At 41.5% G+C, this 19279-nt stretch overlaps 1 protein-coding gene across 2 annotated transcripts in view; it reads right to left on the bottom strand.

Annotated features, from left to right (window-relative positions):
- The window catches only part of HCN1 (hyperpolarization activated cyclic nucleotide gated potassium channel 1), a 437731-nt gene that overhangs the window by 179376 nt on the left and 239076 nt on the right, over positions 1 to 19279 (bottom strand). For both annotated transcript variants that reach the window (XM_056542019.1, XM_056542027.1), the window contains exon 3: positions 6862 to 7023. In XM_056542019.1, coding sequence (XP_056397994.1) covers positions 6862 to 7023 — 162 coding nt within the window. The remainder of the gene's footprint in view (positions 1 to 6861; positions 7024 to 19279) is intronic.

Below are 19279 nucleotides of genomic sequence, written 5' to 3'. Positions count from 1 at the left end.
CCCTATTGTGTATATCTAAATGTTCTAAATAAAGTATTTTCATTTTTTGACTTTATATTTTTGGATTCTTATTGGGTGCTAGTTATAGGTTTATATATATATATATATATATATATATATATATATATATATATATATATACCTTTGGTAGTGTTGATGGGTTTGCCCCAACTTATAAAATTATGATTTTCTCCCTGGACTTGAGTGTCAAAGACATGGGGCTGAAGTGCCATAATATTGTGCAGGATTTGGAGACTTTGCACCCTTTTCAATCCATCCCAGACCACTTTGATGACTTTATGCCTACCTTTGAGCCTCCTACAAAGTAATAATACCACCTTTTTCCAACCACACAGTAAGAATGCCCACCTTAGTGCCGTTCTACAGTGTAATATTAACATGTTTTGCCTAATTTTGGGCTGAGGCTCTTCTGACCAGTGAAGTAATTGGCACAGCACTGGTAGTGATGTTATCTCACTGCCTGCATTAGGAACCAGCAAGTGGTCCTGGTACCTTGTGGGCAGCAGGTATAAGGCAGCCTGTGGCTTATAAGACAGAGAATGACAGGAATAGAAGCAAGTGGCTATATACACTTCATCTCTATCCACATCAGGAGGATGTGTTTATAATCGAAAGAGGAGTTTGTCTGGGAATCACACTGTATCTACACACACACTCAAAGTCACTGTATTGTTCTAAGTTTAATGGGTTTATCCAGCAATTATTGTTGTAAGTTATGTGCCCAGGCTGTGTTTTAAAATAAAAAAGCCTTTACTTACCTTTATTGCTCCCCTTGCAGCCTCCAGTACCAGTGCTGCCGGCCACAAGTAACATCACTGTTCAGCCAATCACTGGAACGTCGTTGGGCCAGTCACTGGCTGAACGTAAATGTGACCTGCTGTCTGTAGTTCTGGGAATAGACGTGCAGTGGAGACCGGAGGCAGCAGAGGAAACGAGGTAGGTAAGTACAAGCTCTTTTTGTTTCCTTAAATGCAGCCTGGGTACACTACTAAAAATTAATTCATGAATATCCTCTTGACAGTTTCTCACGTGCATTTAATTCTGGTGGCTGGAGCAAGTCAAGCAGCAAAAGGAAATATCTGCACCATTAAGCACCAATTCCAGAAGCAGCTTCTGCAAGCGAAATCCACACTGATTTTCTGTAGTGTAAATAAGCCCTAAATCAAACTGATTTACAAATCTGTAAAACTTTCCAGGACCTGTTGATCTGAAAATATTTTTTCCTCCCAAATACCCCAAGGCAATTGCTGCCAAAAACCAGTCCATACTACGGAGCCATATGACTCTGTGTTCCACCATTCAGTGCCTTAATATAACCCCATATTATTGTTATTTTGTCCTCAAAGCAATACTTGGAAGGAAGAATACATTGGTAGGAAGCAAATTAATAGAAAAATCTCTTTATTGTTCTCCCATTTCTGAAACTGGAGATTAGATTGTAAACCCCAATGAGTCCAGCGACTGATAATCTATGTAAAGCATTGCAGAATATAGCGGCACAATATATAGCCTTTTTATGTTTTACCTTACACCTTGGGATAACTTCAAGACGGAAATGTCATAATGTTCCATAAACAAACAATGAGTCACTTCACTTACTCCGGGAAATACATCTGCATTTTCCCCATATACATTCTGAAATCAATGCAATGAATTCACTGTAAATAGCTTCTCAGCTGGATTCTTCATCTCATTCCCACTTCTGCGAGCATCTATTTATGAGTCAGCATTCCATGGATTATTGCGGTATAATTACTTCATTATGCATCAGATTGGCTGGAAAATCCTGTTACTGAAAATACGAAATTAAGGGAAGCTGCTCTATGCAAAAGTGCTCTGCTCTAATACTGCGTGCGAATAGAAGTTGTCAATTGGGCCCAACTTCTTTCAGTCGTGGCTCTCAATGTCAAATAAAAATTTCTTGGGACAAATAAATTTTTGCGATGGAGGACTCATCTAACAATGCAGTCCAATGTAACGTGCCCCTGAAAGATTTAAAGAGGTACTCCACCCCTAGACATCATAAGATGTCTGATCGCAGGGGGCCCGCCGCTGGGCACCTCCGTGATCTCGGCTGTGGCAATCCAGACATCCGTGCACGGGGCTAATTTTGCTCTGTGCCACATGACTGGTGTTGCAGGGCGGAGGTCTGCGACATCACGCAACATCATGGGCACGGCCACGCCCCCTCAATGTAAGTCTAAGGAGGGGGCGTGATGGCTGTCATGTCCCCTCCCATAGACTTGCATTGAGGGGGCATTGCCGTGACTTAACGAGCAGGGTGTTGCCGTGACTTCATGAGCCTCCGGCGCTGCACCCAACGCTCTAAACGAACATCGGGTGCAGCAGGGAGATCGCGGGGGTCCCACCGCTGGGCATGTCTGGGCATGCTGGGAGTTGAAGTTTTGCAACATCTGAAGGGCGACAGTTTGAGACCACTGCTCTAGCTGGTCATCATTACAAAGCTACAGATGGCCGCTAAATTTAAAGGGGTACTAGACATGTTGTCCATTATCCAAAAGATAGGAGATAAGATGTCTGATCGCGGGGTCCGGCTGCTGCACCCCCCCCTGCCCACGATCTCCAGGCTGGCACCCCGGCTTTTGAACATTTATGTTTAGAACGCCAGCTGTGCTAGGCTGTGGGTGTCACACCCCCTCCATTAATGTCTATGAGAAATATATGGAGGAGGCATGACTGCTGTGGTCGCTCGTAATCCTGCACGGTCAGAGTTCGCTCCATGCATGTGGATTACTGGGGTGCCGGACCGGAGATCAAGTGGGGGGGGGGGGGGCCAGGGGCCGGACATCAGACATCTTATAAGATCGTATAAGATAAGATGTCTAGGGGAGGAGTACCCTTTATGGCCCTTTTACATGGACCAATTATTGGGCAAATGAGCATTTCTAGAAATGTTAGTTTGTGATAATCAGCCTGTGTAAGGGTCTGTTCACACGTTCAGGTTTTTAATCGCAGTTTTTGAATACAAAACCAGTAAAGGATTTCCTAGTTATGCTCTGTTCCAGGTTTTGTACTTAATAGCTGCAATTAAAAACCTGAACGTGTGAACACACCCTAAAAGACCAGGAATCAGCCGACGAACTAGCAATTGCAATTTTTTTGCGCAGCCAATAAAATTGTTTTCAACCACATATCATCCATCATAAACAGGTGATATACGTCTGACACAAATGACGCAGCAATTGTTCATGTGGCCCAGGTGCATGTTCAATTAAACCAGGTAAAGGCTCTATAAACAAGAACCGAACACAGAAGTCGGTGCTCACTAACACCCCCCCACCCCCCCATCAGCCCATGTAAAAGGGCCTTCAGAGTAAGTTGTTCTACTAGCAACCGATGAACAAATCACCAAAAGTTCATTTGGGTACATTCGCTCAAATTGGCTGTCGGATTCAATTCAAATTCAACAGCTATATTGAATTCACTGTAGACACTCACTCACTCACTGGGTAGAGTTCAGGCCCAGCAAATGTAGTAGTAAGTGGAGATGCATACAGCTTTACTACTTACCTCTGGGCAGCTGCACATTCACTGTTAACTGAGCAGTGAGGTATAAAGTGTATGCCTTGTTGCTCAGTGTGCAAGAACAGGGACTCCTGCCTTTGAAAGGAGATCATGCTCCTGCATATACTGTCGTGGGTATCCTATGCTATTCAATTCAAGCACCAATGGTATTTTTTTGTGAAGTAATGATGTTGCGCACATTCATCAGACTCTCCTGCTTTGGAATGTCAAACCCCATTGTATTCTACGTCACCAATGATATCATGTTGAGGAGGCTGGCTTTACTCTCCCTGATAGCAAGCATGCATGGCATCAGTAGTAGTGTTCTGTTGTAGGCATGCTCAGTACTGGTAAGTTTCCGCAGAGAAGAAAATACTATGGGAGTGGGGGTGGAGTGTGGAGGCAGGAGAATTACATTAAGATATACTGAATAATCCCCACAAATGGAAAGCAGAGGCCATAGGGACATGCTAATGTTATGTAGATCATTGTACCTAGCGGGTGGCCGCTGATCTTTCAGGAAGACTGAAGTTGTATGTAGCCGCTGATATAGTGACTAGTTTAGTGAGATAAGCTGAGAGAGAGAAGCCATCTGTACGTTGTGAGTGAAATGGAATAGTTTAGTTGTCAGGTATTGCTCCAGAGACCACAAGAGGCCTATACTAAAAGTGTGTGTGATGGGTGTGGAGAAGGAAACTATCAGCTGGAGATGTACTGGGGAAAGCCTGTGTTGTGCCTGTTTTGCCTGCTCCTTCCCAGCTGTGAAGAGAGACTGGGTCTAGGACCTAGGACTTTATACAACAGTTTCTGCTGGGCCCCCAAGAGTGTGAGGGACAAGTAGCAACTACTAGTAACTTGTAAAGTTTACCCCCTATCTGAGAAGAAGTTACCGTATTCCTCTGTGTGACCATTCCAGTAAGCAAATAGTTAACTAGCCTCTCTGTGTCCTCTGCTTGCTTTTCTAACACCCCTTGAAACTTAATTTATAAGCTGGTGATCCATAGGGTTATACTGCACATCCTCTATCCTATGCCTTAGGGTAACCTATATTGTTACACGACAATGGCTTACAGGTCAACTAGACGTGGTACTAGAGAGATAGTTTCTTTCCTCTGGATGAGAGCTATTTTGCCTACTTCCTTATGTGCGTTGCCCAAAGGTCAGGCTCTTGGATTTAGTTTCCAACTTTTTTTCAATTGTGTCCTTTACCGCTTTTTATATCCGAAATGTCCATATGGTTCTCAGTTGCGCCTTGTCCACACAACAGATTTTTCCATTGTGGAATCTATAGGCTGGGTGCGGGCGGCGAGGTCGTGACGCAATGGCCACGGCCATCATAATGTCATGCCACGCCCCCTCCCACAGACTTGCATTGAGGGGGCATGATGTTAGGTCACGAGGGGGCGTGGCCCGCTCCAAGCATTCAAAATAAAATGTTCCAAATGCTGGGGCAGCAGAGTACCCCTTTAACCCAGTGGAAACACTGCCTTAACCATTTGTAGCCATACAGAAAACTATTGCATCTACATCGGAGACTGGCTTACAGCCAGTCATCTACTTGCTGTTTTTCTGAATATCTGATACACTGACAGCTAAGTTTTGACTAAAAAATGTTAAAACAGACTGTAAAGAAAGAAGCTAGGAGAAATGTACATAAAATGTATTTTATTGTCACAAATGGAAGTGACAAATCCTCTGGAATCCGCATAATTATCTGTCAGGAGTCAGCGTTTGAATAGTCCATCTGTGAACAAAACTTGTCTTTCCAGAACAAAGGAAACTATCAGAAAGTGAATATTGTCAGATTTAATGGAGCTCTACCTGTCTTCACGCCTATAGTGCCTACGTTCTGATCAGTATCTAAAACTAATCAAAACTCAAGCACAAAGATGTCAGCTTCCAGAATAACATGAATACCTTAGAATAAAATATCTACTCTGTCATATCACATTTGTCGCTTTCCCAAGGGAAAGGCTTTTCTTGCTACTATATGTCTTTTTTGGAAATGTAATTGATACATTGAATTGTTTTGATTTATCAAAAAGTTGACTAGCACTGGCTTTAGAAAGGAATTGTATTCCCACTCTGGGGGTATAGCTGTCATGGTACAGGGTTCATGGCCTGGTCCTGTGACTACATGGAATCATTGGAGTGCTCGTGTGACTAGGAGGCTATAATAGTTTTGTATGTCTTCCAGATGGGGAACACCGATTGTACAAGAAGGTTAAAGTGCTACTCATAGACAGTAAGCCCACCACAATGTACATGTACGTCACGTGTGCTCTAGAGGTTAAACATTGTGTGCACTAATGGCTACTTTTCCATAGGCTTTCATTGTGCAAATTATTAGATTACAAATATGCCTGTGTTTTATTCCTATTGCTATTAATTTTACACTGTGTGAACATAGACTTAGGCTGGTTTCAGCCTCATATCAGTTTTTTTTTTTGTTCAAAGTACCGTGGGGTAGGACAATTTATCCCCTATCCAAAGGATAGGGGATAAGTGACTGATCTCCTGTCCTGCACCCAGCTCTCTTTGTGCATGAAGTAGTGGTCAACATGTTCCCTCCATGTATATCTATGGGAGAGCCAGAGATACACGAACACTGTATCTCCAGCTCTTCCATAAAGATGCATGGAGGGGGTGTGTCAGCCACAGCTCCTTTCATGGGGAGCTGGGGCGCTGTGCAGGAGATGGCGAGAGGTCCTAGCGGTCAGACCCCCAAGATCAGACACTTATCCCCTATCTTTGTATAGGGGATAAATTATTCTACACCACAGTACTCTAATTTCTCTAAGTACTCTAACACAGTACTTTAATTTCTAAAAAAAAAAACTTTTAAGGGAATGTATCATCAGAAAATGACCTATATTTAAATCAAGTTTTTATGGGAAACATCCTAAAATTGTGTACTTTTCATTCCGGCTACCAAGAATTGTATAAGTCTGACACTTCCTGCTCTGTAGAGAAAACTTTTCAGCAGTCTCTTCCCTATTATGACAGACAAGATTACAGAAAAAGGTGACACCAGTATATACATAGCACAAGATCAGGCCATTCACAATAGGTGATGATCAGAGCCTTTCCCTGCTTGTACATTGACATCTGCATGAGTCACAGATCATGACCAGTAGCTCTCAGAAATATATATATATATCACTAACAGATTCCGCAGAACTTTACAGGTGTGTTTTATAGAAGTTATTCGGTACAGAATTTTTTAACCATTTACATGGTACTCAATGGAAGACATTTACTTTAGGATTTTTTGACAGGCGCATCAATTCTAAAAGACAGGAACCTAATACTTACAACCATATTGTTTAATGACACCCAGCAATCGCTTGGAAATTCCTGAAGAAGAGGAACCAGGAACTGCAGGCAGCCATCCCAGTGGCAGAGAAGCAGCATCATGCCAATGAGGTTAAAGATTCTCACCACGGCACTGGCAAGGTCATAGGTCATGTGGAAAATCTGTGTAAGAAATATAGAACATATTAGTCCCGAGGATTGTGGGTATTTATTATGAAGTAAAACTTTGCAAATCTGTGGTTTTTCATCCTTATCGCTAAAGAGCAATCGTACAGCCCCAATATAGAAACTGAGATCGGGCCCATGGGGTCACCGGAAGTACTTTGGTGACCAATTTTTAGTAGATATTGCCCACCTTCCAGTTCTGATTTCAGTCTAAACTCTCTCAAGAAATGTACATTATTTGATTTCAAAGGTTTTTTATAAGGGTTAAAAGGATGTGATAGTTCTGATGTGATATATTAGATATAAGTCCAACACATATAGAGAAACATAGCCGCAAATCCACCATTTGTATTTTGATCTACTTGCCTCTCAGCATAATTTAAAAAACTAACAGGTTGTTAGTATATATTTTGATATAAGTCCATGCATCAAACGCTAGTATCTAAACGATAACATAACACCTACTACATATGGATCAAACCTCTCTTAGGCTCGTATATTGGGCGCACTAGAACTTTTTGCTACATAGATTTCTGTTTAAACTTAACACATAGTTTGGAGTAGCCTGTTAGTCCAGTGATGCTTCTGTATCTCTGGACTATTACGGTCACTCCAAACTACTGTACTATGGAAGATACTGCATACAGTCACTTACCAAAATCAGATCTTTTCGCATCTGTTTAAATTTCAAAAAGTTTACATTCACTATATGGCAAATTTACTGTAAAATGTTGCATTCACTCACTGCAAATGGGTGCACAACATCATGCACAGCGCCATGTGATGGCACGCAAGCCTAATGGTGAATTTTTTTGGCTGCACCAGAGCTATGGGATTCAAACCTTCTTTGTCCAATGTTCTTATTTGACCTCACAAATGCTCTTTTGGCTGAATAGGCACAACATCCAGGAATTCCCTAAATGTTGAGACTATTATAGCCAGACTAAGCAACAATTATCATACATGGGTTTGTAAAGGGATGTCCAAAAAGATGATGTGTGAGGGGTGCTGATCAGGTGTCTATGTAGTGTTGACCAAATAGTGCGTGTTAAAGGGATATTCCAGGATTTTTGTTTTATTTGACTATGCTACAGGGGTTGTAAAGTTAGTGTAGTTCATAATATAATGTCTGTACCTGTGTGTGATGGTTTTCTCAAAATTCTTATGTGATTTTCACACCAATATTTACTTTTAACAGCATTCAAAATGATTGTTGTCTCAGATTTTTTCCCAGCTTGCAATGTGGCCAAGACCTGACTCACTAGTCAGCTGATAACAGAGAGCCTGTCTGCTTCAATGGGTGGAGCGATCGCTTGGTGGGAGAGAGATCAATCTGCAACTTATGCAACCACAGGTCTTTGAATTGATGCAGCTCATTTATGTTTCAATGGGTGGGGTGACTGATGTATGGGAGGGAGGAAAATGGAATTGTGGGATTTGTAGTCAAAAAAAGAAAAGTGAAACAGGAAATACTAGTTCACAAAAAGCTAGCCACAGTGTTGTGGTAATCTCACAACATAGCCATTTAGCCCCAAGACAAGCGCAGATCCTTCCTAAGCATGTCCATTACTGTCTGCCAGGTACGTACTAAAATCACCTTATGGTGGAGGACCCCTTTAAGTCTAATGTCCAAATCGAATGTCCATGTCTGAGCATTGCTAATTTACATTCACAGTCCGAACGTCCACCTCCTGTTTTATCATTTGTTCATACTGCGGCTCTGTTCTTCCCTGCTTAAAGGGGTACTCCATCCCTAGAAATCTTATCCCCCATCCAAAGGGTAGGGGACAAAATGTCTGATTGCGGGGTCCCACCGCTGGTGAACCCTGTGATCTCCCTGCTGCAACGGCGTTCGTTTAGAGTGTCGAGTGCAGCGCCAGATACTCGTGACGTCACAGTCATGCTCCGCTTGCAATGTCATGGCCACGCCCCCTCCATAGACTTGCATTGAGGGGGAGTGGCCGTGAAGTCACAAGCAGGCATGACGTCACAAGGCTCTGCCTTGCATCACCAGCGAAGTTCGCCCTGTGCACTGAATGTCTGGGGTGCCGCAGCCGAGATGCTGTCACGCCCCCTCCCATAGGCTTGCATTGAGGGGCGGAGCGTGACGTCATACGGGCCGGAGGTGTGACATAACACGCCGCCGGCCCTGTGGTCGCCGGTAATCAGACCCGGAGCGAACATGCTCCGGGGACTGATTTTAACTGGGGTGCTGCGTGCAAGATCACGGGGGTCCCCAGCGGCCGGACCCCCGCGATCAGGCATCTTATCCCCTATCCTTTGGATAGGGGATAAGATGTCTAAGCGCCAGAGTACCCCTTTAACAGATTTACAGCCTTCCCTGTATGAGCATGCAATCAAGGATAGCTGTCAGCTACTGAGTAGGGCCGCCCACTGGACTCCTAAGGCCACAATGAACAGAGTTTTGAATGAATAAAATTCAAATTGTACCAAACTCTTCCCACAATACTACATGTCAGTCCCTTTAGCTCCTCCTGCTCTATTATGTTCTACTGGCAGATCAGCATGTGAATCAGCAGAAGCCTTCCAAAAAGCTTAGTATTTAGAACATTGGTTTTCCTTACAGGAAGGCTATAAGGATTATTAACTACGAGCTCCATGTATAATGAGAATAGTCTACAGTATGTTTATTTATTTCCTCTTATAGCACCAACATATTGTGTAGCACTATTCACATTGGGGGAGATTTATCAAGACCTGTGTAGAGGAAGAGTGGTGCAGCTGCCCAAAGCAAAAGGCCTCTGAAACATAAGAGAAGTGATCTGATTGGTTGCTACCCTGTTTCCCCGACAGTGTCTTATATACATTTTTGCTCCCAAAGATGCGCTAGGACTTATTTTCAAGGGGTGTCTAAGCCTTCTGTGACATTTTATTGATTCCCTCCTCTGATCCCCCTGTGTCATTTTAAGGGATCCCTCTGTGCCATTTCAATCCCCCACCCCTGTGCCATTTCAACCCCCCCTCTGATTTTCCTGTGCCATTTTATGGCAAGTGATCCCCCTCCCCCACTCCTGTGCCAGTGGACTATGGATGTAGTCTCTCCCTACCAACCCCCCCCCCCCTCCCCATCATCCCTGTGCCATTGGATTCTCTAGTCTCCCCCCCCCCCTCACCTCACTAGACATTCCCCCCAACGAATACCCATCCCACCCCCCTAAGTGTGTGGCTATTTTTTTCTCACAGTCTGGTGCCGCTACTCACTTTAACTTACTTTCATGGAGCGAGCAGCAGACAGCAGCTTTTACTTGTGTGGCAGCAGCAGCTGTGATGAAAAGTGACATCCCCCTGTGCAATGTCAGGGAGAGAGCCGGCTGCGGCTGACTGCTGACTCTCGCTGCAGATCACTGCCGGCAATTTCTGATCTGCGCAGCAGCGCCCACCGCTACACTGCAGAAAAATGTGCCGCATACCGGTACTACATTTTCAGGGGGAGGGGAAACCTTATTTTCGAGGGGAGGTCTTATTTTCGGGTGGGGAGGGGGTCTTATATTTGGGGGAGGCCTTATATTTAGCCTTGATTCAAAAGGTCCAATAGGCCTTATTTTCGGGGGATGTCTAATTTTCGGGGAAAGACTCTCCCCCATTGCCCTTGTCTTCATTGCAGCTCACAGTCTAACAGCCCCCTCTTGACACTGCTCTATCAGCACAGAAGGATCCAGCATGACCATGTATTATACAATCACCTTCAATACAACTCTTCCAGGAAAAACTTTTTTTTCTTGCAAAGAAAGTACATTTGTTTTAAAATGTGATTTATTCCAGGAATAGAAAACCAGAGCTAGTTTCTTCCAAAAACAGCACCACCCCTGTCCTCAAGTTGTGTGTGGTATTGTAGTTTGGTTGTTAGTTGGTCAATGGAGACAAGTTGTAATACCACACACAAACTGAGGACAGGATGGCGCTGTTTTTGGAAGAAGTTAGCTTTGGTTTTCTATTCCTGGATAACCTCGTTAACATAAATTCAACTTTTGGATAAAAGTTCTTTATTTCTAGAATAGACTTGTGTTAGATATAAAGATTGTGAAAGAATGAATTCTTGTCTTTAGCCGAATCTTACCTTAGTCTACCATTTTGAGTTTCGGAAGTTACATGTAAAGTGGGTGAGATTTATCAAAACCTGTCCAGAGGAAAAGTTGCTGGGTTGCCCATAGCCACCAATCAGATTGCTTCTTTCATTTTTAAATGGGCCTTTGAAAAATGAAAGAAGCAATCTGATTGGTTGCTATAGGCAACTCAGCAGCTTTTTCTCTGGATAGATTTTGATAAATCTCCCCCCACTGAGCTTAAGAACAGATAGCTGTCCCAGTTTGACATACAACCCACTGCTGACAACCTACAGGAATACACATCAGGGGAGATTTATGAAAACCTTTGCAGAGGAAAAACTGACCAGTTGCCCATAGCAACCAATCAGATCACTTCTTTAAGTTTTAAAAATGAAAAATGAAAGAAGCAATCTAATTGGTTGCTTTGAAAGAAGCGATCTGATTGGTTGTGATGGACAACTGGTCAACTTTTCCATCTCCCTCATTCTGTTAATTGTTTTCCACTCGTCAACATCATCCCCCATTTTGGCCTGAGCAAGCCCTTTATTGCCTATTTTTGCATAAGTTTCTATTCTCCGTGATCAGACAACCCTGTGACCAAAAAGTGAATTGCCAAGTCACTAACTACGTAGTCTTAACAGTGAATAACCTCACGCTATTGTGAATAAAGGAGGAACTCTTATAACAGACAACTGTTTGAGTCTTGAGTCTCCCACTGCCGGCTTTGATCCCCTGGGTTATGATGAGGAGCGGGGTAATTTTCCTGACAATATGATGAACATTTGGCTGTGTTTCACAGCTTCTAGCACACAGCATATTGTACATTGCTAAGAAAAAAATAAAGCTGTCAATGGGCATTCTAGTCATTATTTTGTGAAATAGAACTTAATACGTAATTTGGGTAATTCAGAATTTAGAAAAACGTGTAATTATATTTTATTAAAAAAAATAGAGTTCACAATCTCTTTGGACGAACTGTAGGGGAACTGTATGAACTGCATTGACCTTTGAATTAGGTACTCTGTAACCGATAAAATTGAGTTTAGATAAAACTGAGTTTATGCTAAATTGTTGTGGTCGTTTCAACAAATTTTGCATAATTCAATAGTACAAGCAAAGAAACTTTGTAATATATCTTATCAGAGAAAAAAAATTCCTTCTCCACTTATCAGGTTCCTTTCCTGCTACCCTCCCCAAACTCATTTACTCTGAAAAACAGCTTAACTCTGTCTTGCATTTACTAAACAGACTATTAGCTCACTGAGAGATTACTTGCATGCTACCCATACAATTCTATAGAGAAGGGAGAGGAAGGGGAGGTGGAGTAGCTGTGGAGAGCCTGGGGCAGACACAGAAAGTTCTTAGAGAGTACACAAGCATAAGATCACATCCCAAGGCTTAATTCACAGCTTACACTGTTCAGTACAGCTCTATAATGTCCTACTGCTGCTTCTGATGGTGTGCTTTTGCAGTGTATGGGAGACATCATAGACATTAGGCTCCACCCACTAATTCTGGGACAACATAAAATTAGTAATAGAGATGACAGAGGGGAAAACTATTGAAAAACACCACATACAATGATATTATGGACAGAAATAGGGCAGCATGTGCACACGACAGGTTATCCTAAAAAAAGATACAGGTACACTTTAGACTGGCTACATACATTAATGCAGAAGCGGGCAACCAGCTAATGTGTTTGGGATTCTGCTGAGTCTCTTTATACAGCAGATATTAGTAGGATCGAGTGGCTGGATATTAACATAAATGTAGGCATGGTTGAGCCCAGTGTACATGTGTAGGGGTGAGCCAAGTTAGATATCTGACGGCAACAATATTCTATAGGAAATGTGACAGCCAATATGGTCATTGCCACTTTAACAGCAATATCATCATATGCTTTTGACTCAATACAAAGTCATGCAGAGATTTTTATGCACAGATTTTGTAGTATGCTGTGTACACTGACAAATTACATATTCGTTGTTATTGGGAGAGAGTAATCCTGTAATATGACACCTTACCAAATACCCGTAAAGGGGTTCTCCACCCCTAGACATCTTATCCCCTATCCGAGGGCGGCCGTAGTTGTGACGTCACGCCTTTCCCCCTTGTGACATCATGACCACAACCGCCCTCACCAAGCGTTCTGAACATAATGTTTAGAATACTGGGTGATGCATGGAGATCGCATGGGGGTCCCAGAGACCAGAAACCTTATCCGCTAGTCAAAGGATAGGGAATAAGATGTCTATTGCCAGAGTACCCCTTTAAGGGACACATGGAGTACGGGTCTATGGGTACTCAAAAAAAAAAAAAAAAAAGAAAAGGGTTCTGGGTACCTCTATAGAGTCACCATGGAATCATTAAGTTTTGACATCAAACTGTAATATTAATTTATTGTTAAAATATTATTATTGTTTCATATTGTTTATTTTTTATTTTTTTTTACTATAAATCTTCTCGTATAAACAGGTAAATTTGTGTATAAATAGGCGACTGTCACATGACTGCCCTGGAGGGACGTGTCTCCTCATCAGCATCTCTGACCCTTAATTTCATCTCCAGCCAGAAGGGAAAATGTTTTTATGTTGATAAATGCTGCACATTCCCGCCAAGATAAGGACATTCCTCGGCTGGCAGCCATCACTAAATCTTCACTAGAATGCCTTTTATTCCAAATGGCTGAAGCTTTATGGAACATCTGTAACTGTGAAGTATTCATGAATGTAAATTACTGCTACATAAAAAATCAGCTAATGCCGTCATCTCGTCGGTTCATTCCAAGGTTATGGGATCAATGCTGGCTGCATGGAAGATTATTGGACATCAGAGAGAAGGGAAGATTATAATGAAAGCAAAAACTTTAGAATCATTGGGCTCCAGTTTATGTTACTTGAGCATGCAAAAAGTCCAAAATTCTTAATAATATAAATTACTAAAACACAAACTCTATGTAAACGTGTCCCTGCTATTATATTGTGGGGTTTTAGTTTTATTTATTTATTTATGTTTTATTTTTTCATTTATTTACTTATTTATTTATTTATTTTGCATAAAGCAAAACAAAACAAAAAAAACAAAGAAACACATTAACTGAAAACTGTAATAAGGGAGCCAGTCCAGTTTCAAGGTGCCTGTGGTTCAGGCAGCATGAAAATCATAACAAGTTGTCTTTAAAGAGACTGTACATCATAAAAGTGCATATTATTTATTCAGTTTAGTTTCTTTTTATAAGTGCACACAATAGGTTGCAGCTTCCTGTTTTTTCTGCACTATTAACAGTTTTTCAGTATAGGCTGTGACATAATAGCAGAGTCATCTCATTATTATCAGCTGGTGGACAAGTTAAAAACATATTTATTAAACAGGATAGTAACATTAAACACAGAAATTGGGCCCTGTATGCAGCTTCCATGTAACTTCCAGGACTCTACTCCATGACTTCCTGCAGAAATGACAGACCCATTGAGATCAACTGCCATAAAGCACATACACGTTGCTGTGCTGCCTACACAGAGAATACAGGAAGGGGGAATTTACGCACATTATACCTCTCTCACATTTACTTAGTGAAATGAATATTTAACACATTCTCTTTATTGAGTCCAACACAGCTGTGGAAGGTTCCATTATGCTCAAAATATTTCAAAAACTTTTTCTTGTACGTAGCATGCGTTTATAACCGCGCAGAATGATTTCTATCCAAGAGTAAGGAAGGAGATTTCTGCATATATTATTTCACAAGTTATGAGTCACACAGCTTTCTAATACCATGCATATAGAAGATTATACACATCTATGGCACATTGCTTATAAAACACGGATGTTATAGCGCTAAAAGATTCCAAATGTTGCTTCAATAATATTGAGAAATACTTAAAATGAAATGTGTACATCCGGAAGGTTATATGTTGCTTTAGCATAGCATAGTCTGCTAGGGCTATTTTGTTTGTTACATGGGCTGGATTTCCTGGACTGGAGGACAGGTTGGAAATGGGAGTGCTCCAGTCCCCACCCGTGCTCCAGTCCCCACCCCTAGTCCACTACGGGTTTCCCTACTCCAAGGTGTTCTCAGGTGAGGCTTCCTGTGATGATTGCTAGGGAGGAAGCCCTATAGCAAAGGGGCTGTTCAGGTTTAAGTGCTGGAGAGACTGAGATACGAAGCAGCCACAGCCAGAACTGCAGCTCAAACCTACCAGGTCTGAACCTTCCTCTATGAACATTTTGTGAGTTTGCTTGGGGCCAGACATTAGGCCCACAGTAGCATAATGAGGTATCCTGATGTTTAGTTTCAGCCGGTCAGGCTTAGGTTTTGTTGTTTTGTTTGCACTGTGCTTTGTGCCTAAAATCGTTTAAAGGGGTACTCCCGTGGAAAACTTTTTTTTTTAAATTAACTGGTGCCAGAAAGTTTAAACAGATTTGTAAATTTACTGTAAGTTCGCTCATCTCTAGTCATGACTACAGTGCTCTCTGCTGACCTCTGCTGTCCATTTTAGGAACTGTCCAGAGCAGGAGAAATCCCCATAGCAAACATATGCTGCTCTGGACAGTTCCTAAAATGGACAGAAGAGGTCAGCAGAGAGCACTGTGGTCATGACATCAGAGAAATGTAAAAAGTAAAGCATTTCCTCTGTAGTATATAGCCCCTAAAAAGTATTGGAAGGATTAAGATTTTTTAATAGAAGTAATTTACAAATATGTTTAACTTTCTGGCACCAGTTGATTTAAAAAAAAAGTTTTCCACGGAAGTACCCCTTTAAATAAACATTCTCTTTGACGTTTGAAACCTGTTGCCTGTGTGAATACTGTCATTGCCGACCCCACCGTGTGAGCTGTTCCCTACTTTTATTTTGCTGCTCATATTCGGACTTTCCTATTGATAAATATATTTTGTTAGGGACGCCTAGTGACCTTTCACATTTAAGCCTAAGGGTCATGAGAATATGAGTGTTCACTATCAGGAAAGAAGAAATCTCTGGGATAATGTAAACAACTTATCATGGGGTCATATACTACTAATGGACGTGTTGATATATCCTACTAATGGATAACTTAAATCTTTACACTACATGGCAATTTTTTTTTTAAGACGTTCTCATGACAAGAGTAATATGTGTTTTCACTATACAGTAGTTGGCAACAAAATAAGACAAGGTACTTGCTGCAATAGACAAATAATCCCCCCCTTCCCACTCCATGCTGTATATTTATGGCACAGTAATCACGTAGGCTTATGTAGCTGATACATTGCTGGAATGGCTTTGATTGAAGCTAGCCCATTTGGCTAGTCCAGTGTTTCCCAACTAGGGTGCCTCCAGCTGTTGCAAAACTACCACTCCCAGCATGCCCGGACAGCCGAAGGCTTTCCGGGCATGCTGGGAGTTGTAGTTTTGCAACAGCAGGAGGCACCATGGTTAAGAAACACTGAACTAGTCAATAGCAACTGTAGCATCTAAGCGGTTAAATAAAGATAGGATGCAGATGTGTTGCTATTGCCAGTGGTGTATTTAGGTTTTGTGCTGCCCTAGGTCTATGAGGAGGGGGTTTCAGGTTAGTGTGGGGGTGCCACTGTGAGGCTACGTTATGGGTGCGGCACTTTACTGGGAGGGGTGCAAACTCAATACATATTGTATTACTTGGTGAATGGTAAGAGCAACAAGAGCAAAAATAAATAAATAATAATTCTGTCCCCAGTCGCCACCACCTTATAAATGCCACCCTAGGCCTAGTTAAAGATACCTGGCTGGATATTCCTAAGTATATTTAAAGGGGTTATACAGGGAAAAAAAACATATATATCAACTGGCTCCAGAAAGTTAAACAGATTTGTAAATTACATATATTAAAATATCTTCATCCTTTCAGTACTTATTAGCTTCTCAAGTTGAGTTGTTCTTTTCTGTCTAAGTTCTCTCTGATGACACCTGTCTCGGGAACCGCCCAGTTTAGAAGCAAATCCCCATAGCAAACCTCTTCTACTCTTTGCAGTTCCCGAGACAAGCAGAGATGTCAGCAGAGAGCACTGTTGCCAGACAGAAAACAACAACTCAACTTCAGCAGCTGATAATTATTGAAAGGATTAAGATTTTTTAATAGAAGTAATTTACAAATCTGTTTAACTTTCTGGAGCCAGTGGATATAATATTTTTTTTTTTTCTCGAATGCCCCTTTAAGCGCTGCCAGAATAGTAAACTAAACCATATAAGCAGAGTAAGTGTGACCACCAGCATTGAGGGGAACTTATCATTCTCTGCACCAGCGCAGAACTTAGTCCTACACAAAAAGAATTGCGCAAACTTCGTTACGCAAAAAACTGGACATGTGCAAAAATTGTGGTGCAGAGAAGAATGATAAATTCCCCCCATTAGGTAAATAATCTGAAAAGGAATGAAAAGAACACCAGGGGGTACAATACCAAGTGTGTAACACCAATATTTAGATAGCGGAACCTTTTTTTTTTTTTTTTTTTTTTTTTATTCCAGTTGGAATTGAAACATAATGTATGTACAAAAAGGGGATTAGTACATTATGGAGGCTCAAAGGAGATGAGATTACCATGTAAAGGCTCAAAGCCTTTAACTATGCCCCTAGACAAAATCCTTCAATAACTCCTAAAGATCTACAGCAGTGGTCTCCAAACTGCACACCTCCAGCTGTTGCAAAACTGCAACTCCCAGTAGTTGTAGTATTGCAACAGCTGGAGGTCTACGGTTTGGAGACCACTGCTCTTCAGTATATAAAAACTACACACAAATATGATGCAACACTGTATACAATACATAAAGTAGTAATCTGTAAACACATGATATCTAATAAGTACATGTGGATAACCATATGTGCAGTAGAGAATAGTCTAAAGTAAAATGTCTAATTCCCGTAGTCACAGCTCTTAGGTTTACACTCCAGGGACATGGGGATTGCTAGAACCATTCTACAGCGGAGAATTAGCACTTTAGGAATAAGCACATTAGTAAATTGAGTCCGAAGTGACACATGTCCTCCAATCATTACCAATGACACGAGGAAAATCTTTCTTTTAACCCCTTCCTCCAAAAGCCTTAACCTTCTTTTTTTCCCCAGCATTACACTTGTTTTATAGGAGATGAGTTGTACTTGTAATAGCTTCCTTCATTTTGCAACATAATTGATTGAAAAATCTTTAAAGAATTGTAGTGTAGAATGGGAAAATTCCACCACTGTTTTTGGGTCTGTTTTTATGAAAGACTAGTACCCGGCATTGCCCGTTTTTTCCTACCTAATCCTTGTGGGGGGTCATATCCCAACCTCATATCCCGTCCTCATATCTCATCCTCATATCCCGACCTTATATCCTGATTCCATATCCAATGCTCATATTTTGTCCTCCTATCCCGACTTTATATCCCGACCTGATATGTGATGAATATATCGGAACCCGAAAATAGAAGGGGACGTGGCTTTGTGAGAGTGGCCAAGATTTGCAAGCCAGACCAATGTACAAAAGGATAGAAATTAAAAGGGGTGTGGTTTAAAGGGTGGGTGTGGCATACAGGGAGGGTGCGACTTACAAGCCAGACTGACGCACATTTACCAGGAGATGCAGAGTGGAGCTTGTGAAGTAACGTACAGGAAGCCCCATATATTTGCATGGGACTTGAAACAAAAACCTCATCCTTTTATGTAAGGGGGTAGATTAGGGTAATTTAACTATCCTATATTTTAAGTGGACATATAAGTAACATGTGACCAAGTATTATAGAAATATCTCCAGCTGTTTGGAAGTTATGCAGTAAAGTATCCTATAGACTTGTATGGGACTTTAAACAAAAACCCCGACCCTGGCAAATGGGGGCAGGTAAGGGTTAATTTAAATATATTAGTAACATGTGTACCAAGTTTCATGGAAATATTTTTAGCCCTTTGGAAGTGATGATGGAACATACATACATACATTGAGATATATCTATATATATATATATATAACTCAACGTGTGTGTGTGTGTGTGTATGTTCCAGCATCACATCCAAACGGTTAAATATATTAACATGAAACTCACCCCCATTTGCCAGGGGCGGGGTTTATGTTTAAAGTCCCATACAAGTCAATGGGAAATATATGTTACTGCATAACTTCCAAACGGCTGGAGATATTTCGATAATACTTGGTCACGTTACTTATATGTCCACTTAAAATATAGGAT

Source organism: Hyla sarda, chromosome 1 (genome assembly GCF_029499605.1).
Source record: "Hyla sarda isolate aHylSar1 chromosome 1, aHylSar1.hap1, whole genome shotgun sequence".
NCBI classification, from domain to species: domain Eukaryota; kingdom Metazoa; phylum Chordata; class Amphibia; order Anura; family Hylidae; genus Hyla; species Hyla sarda.
This window is presented reverse-complemented; position numbering and strand designations above follow the sequence as displayed.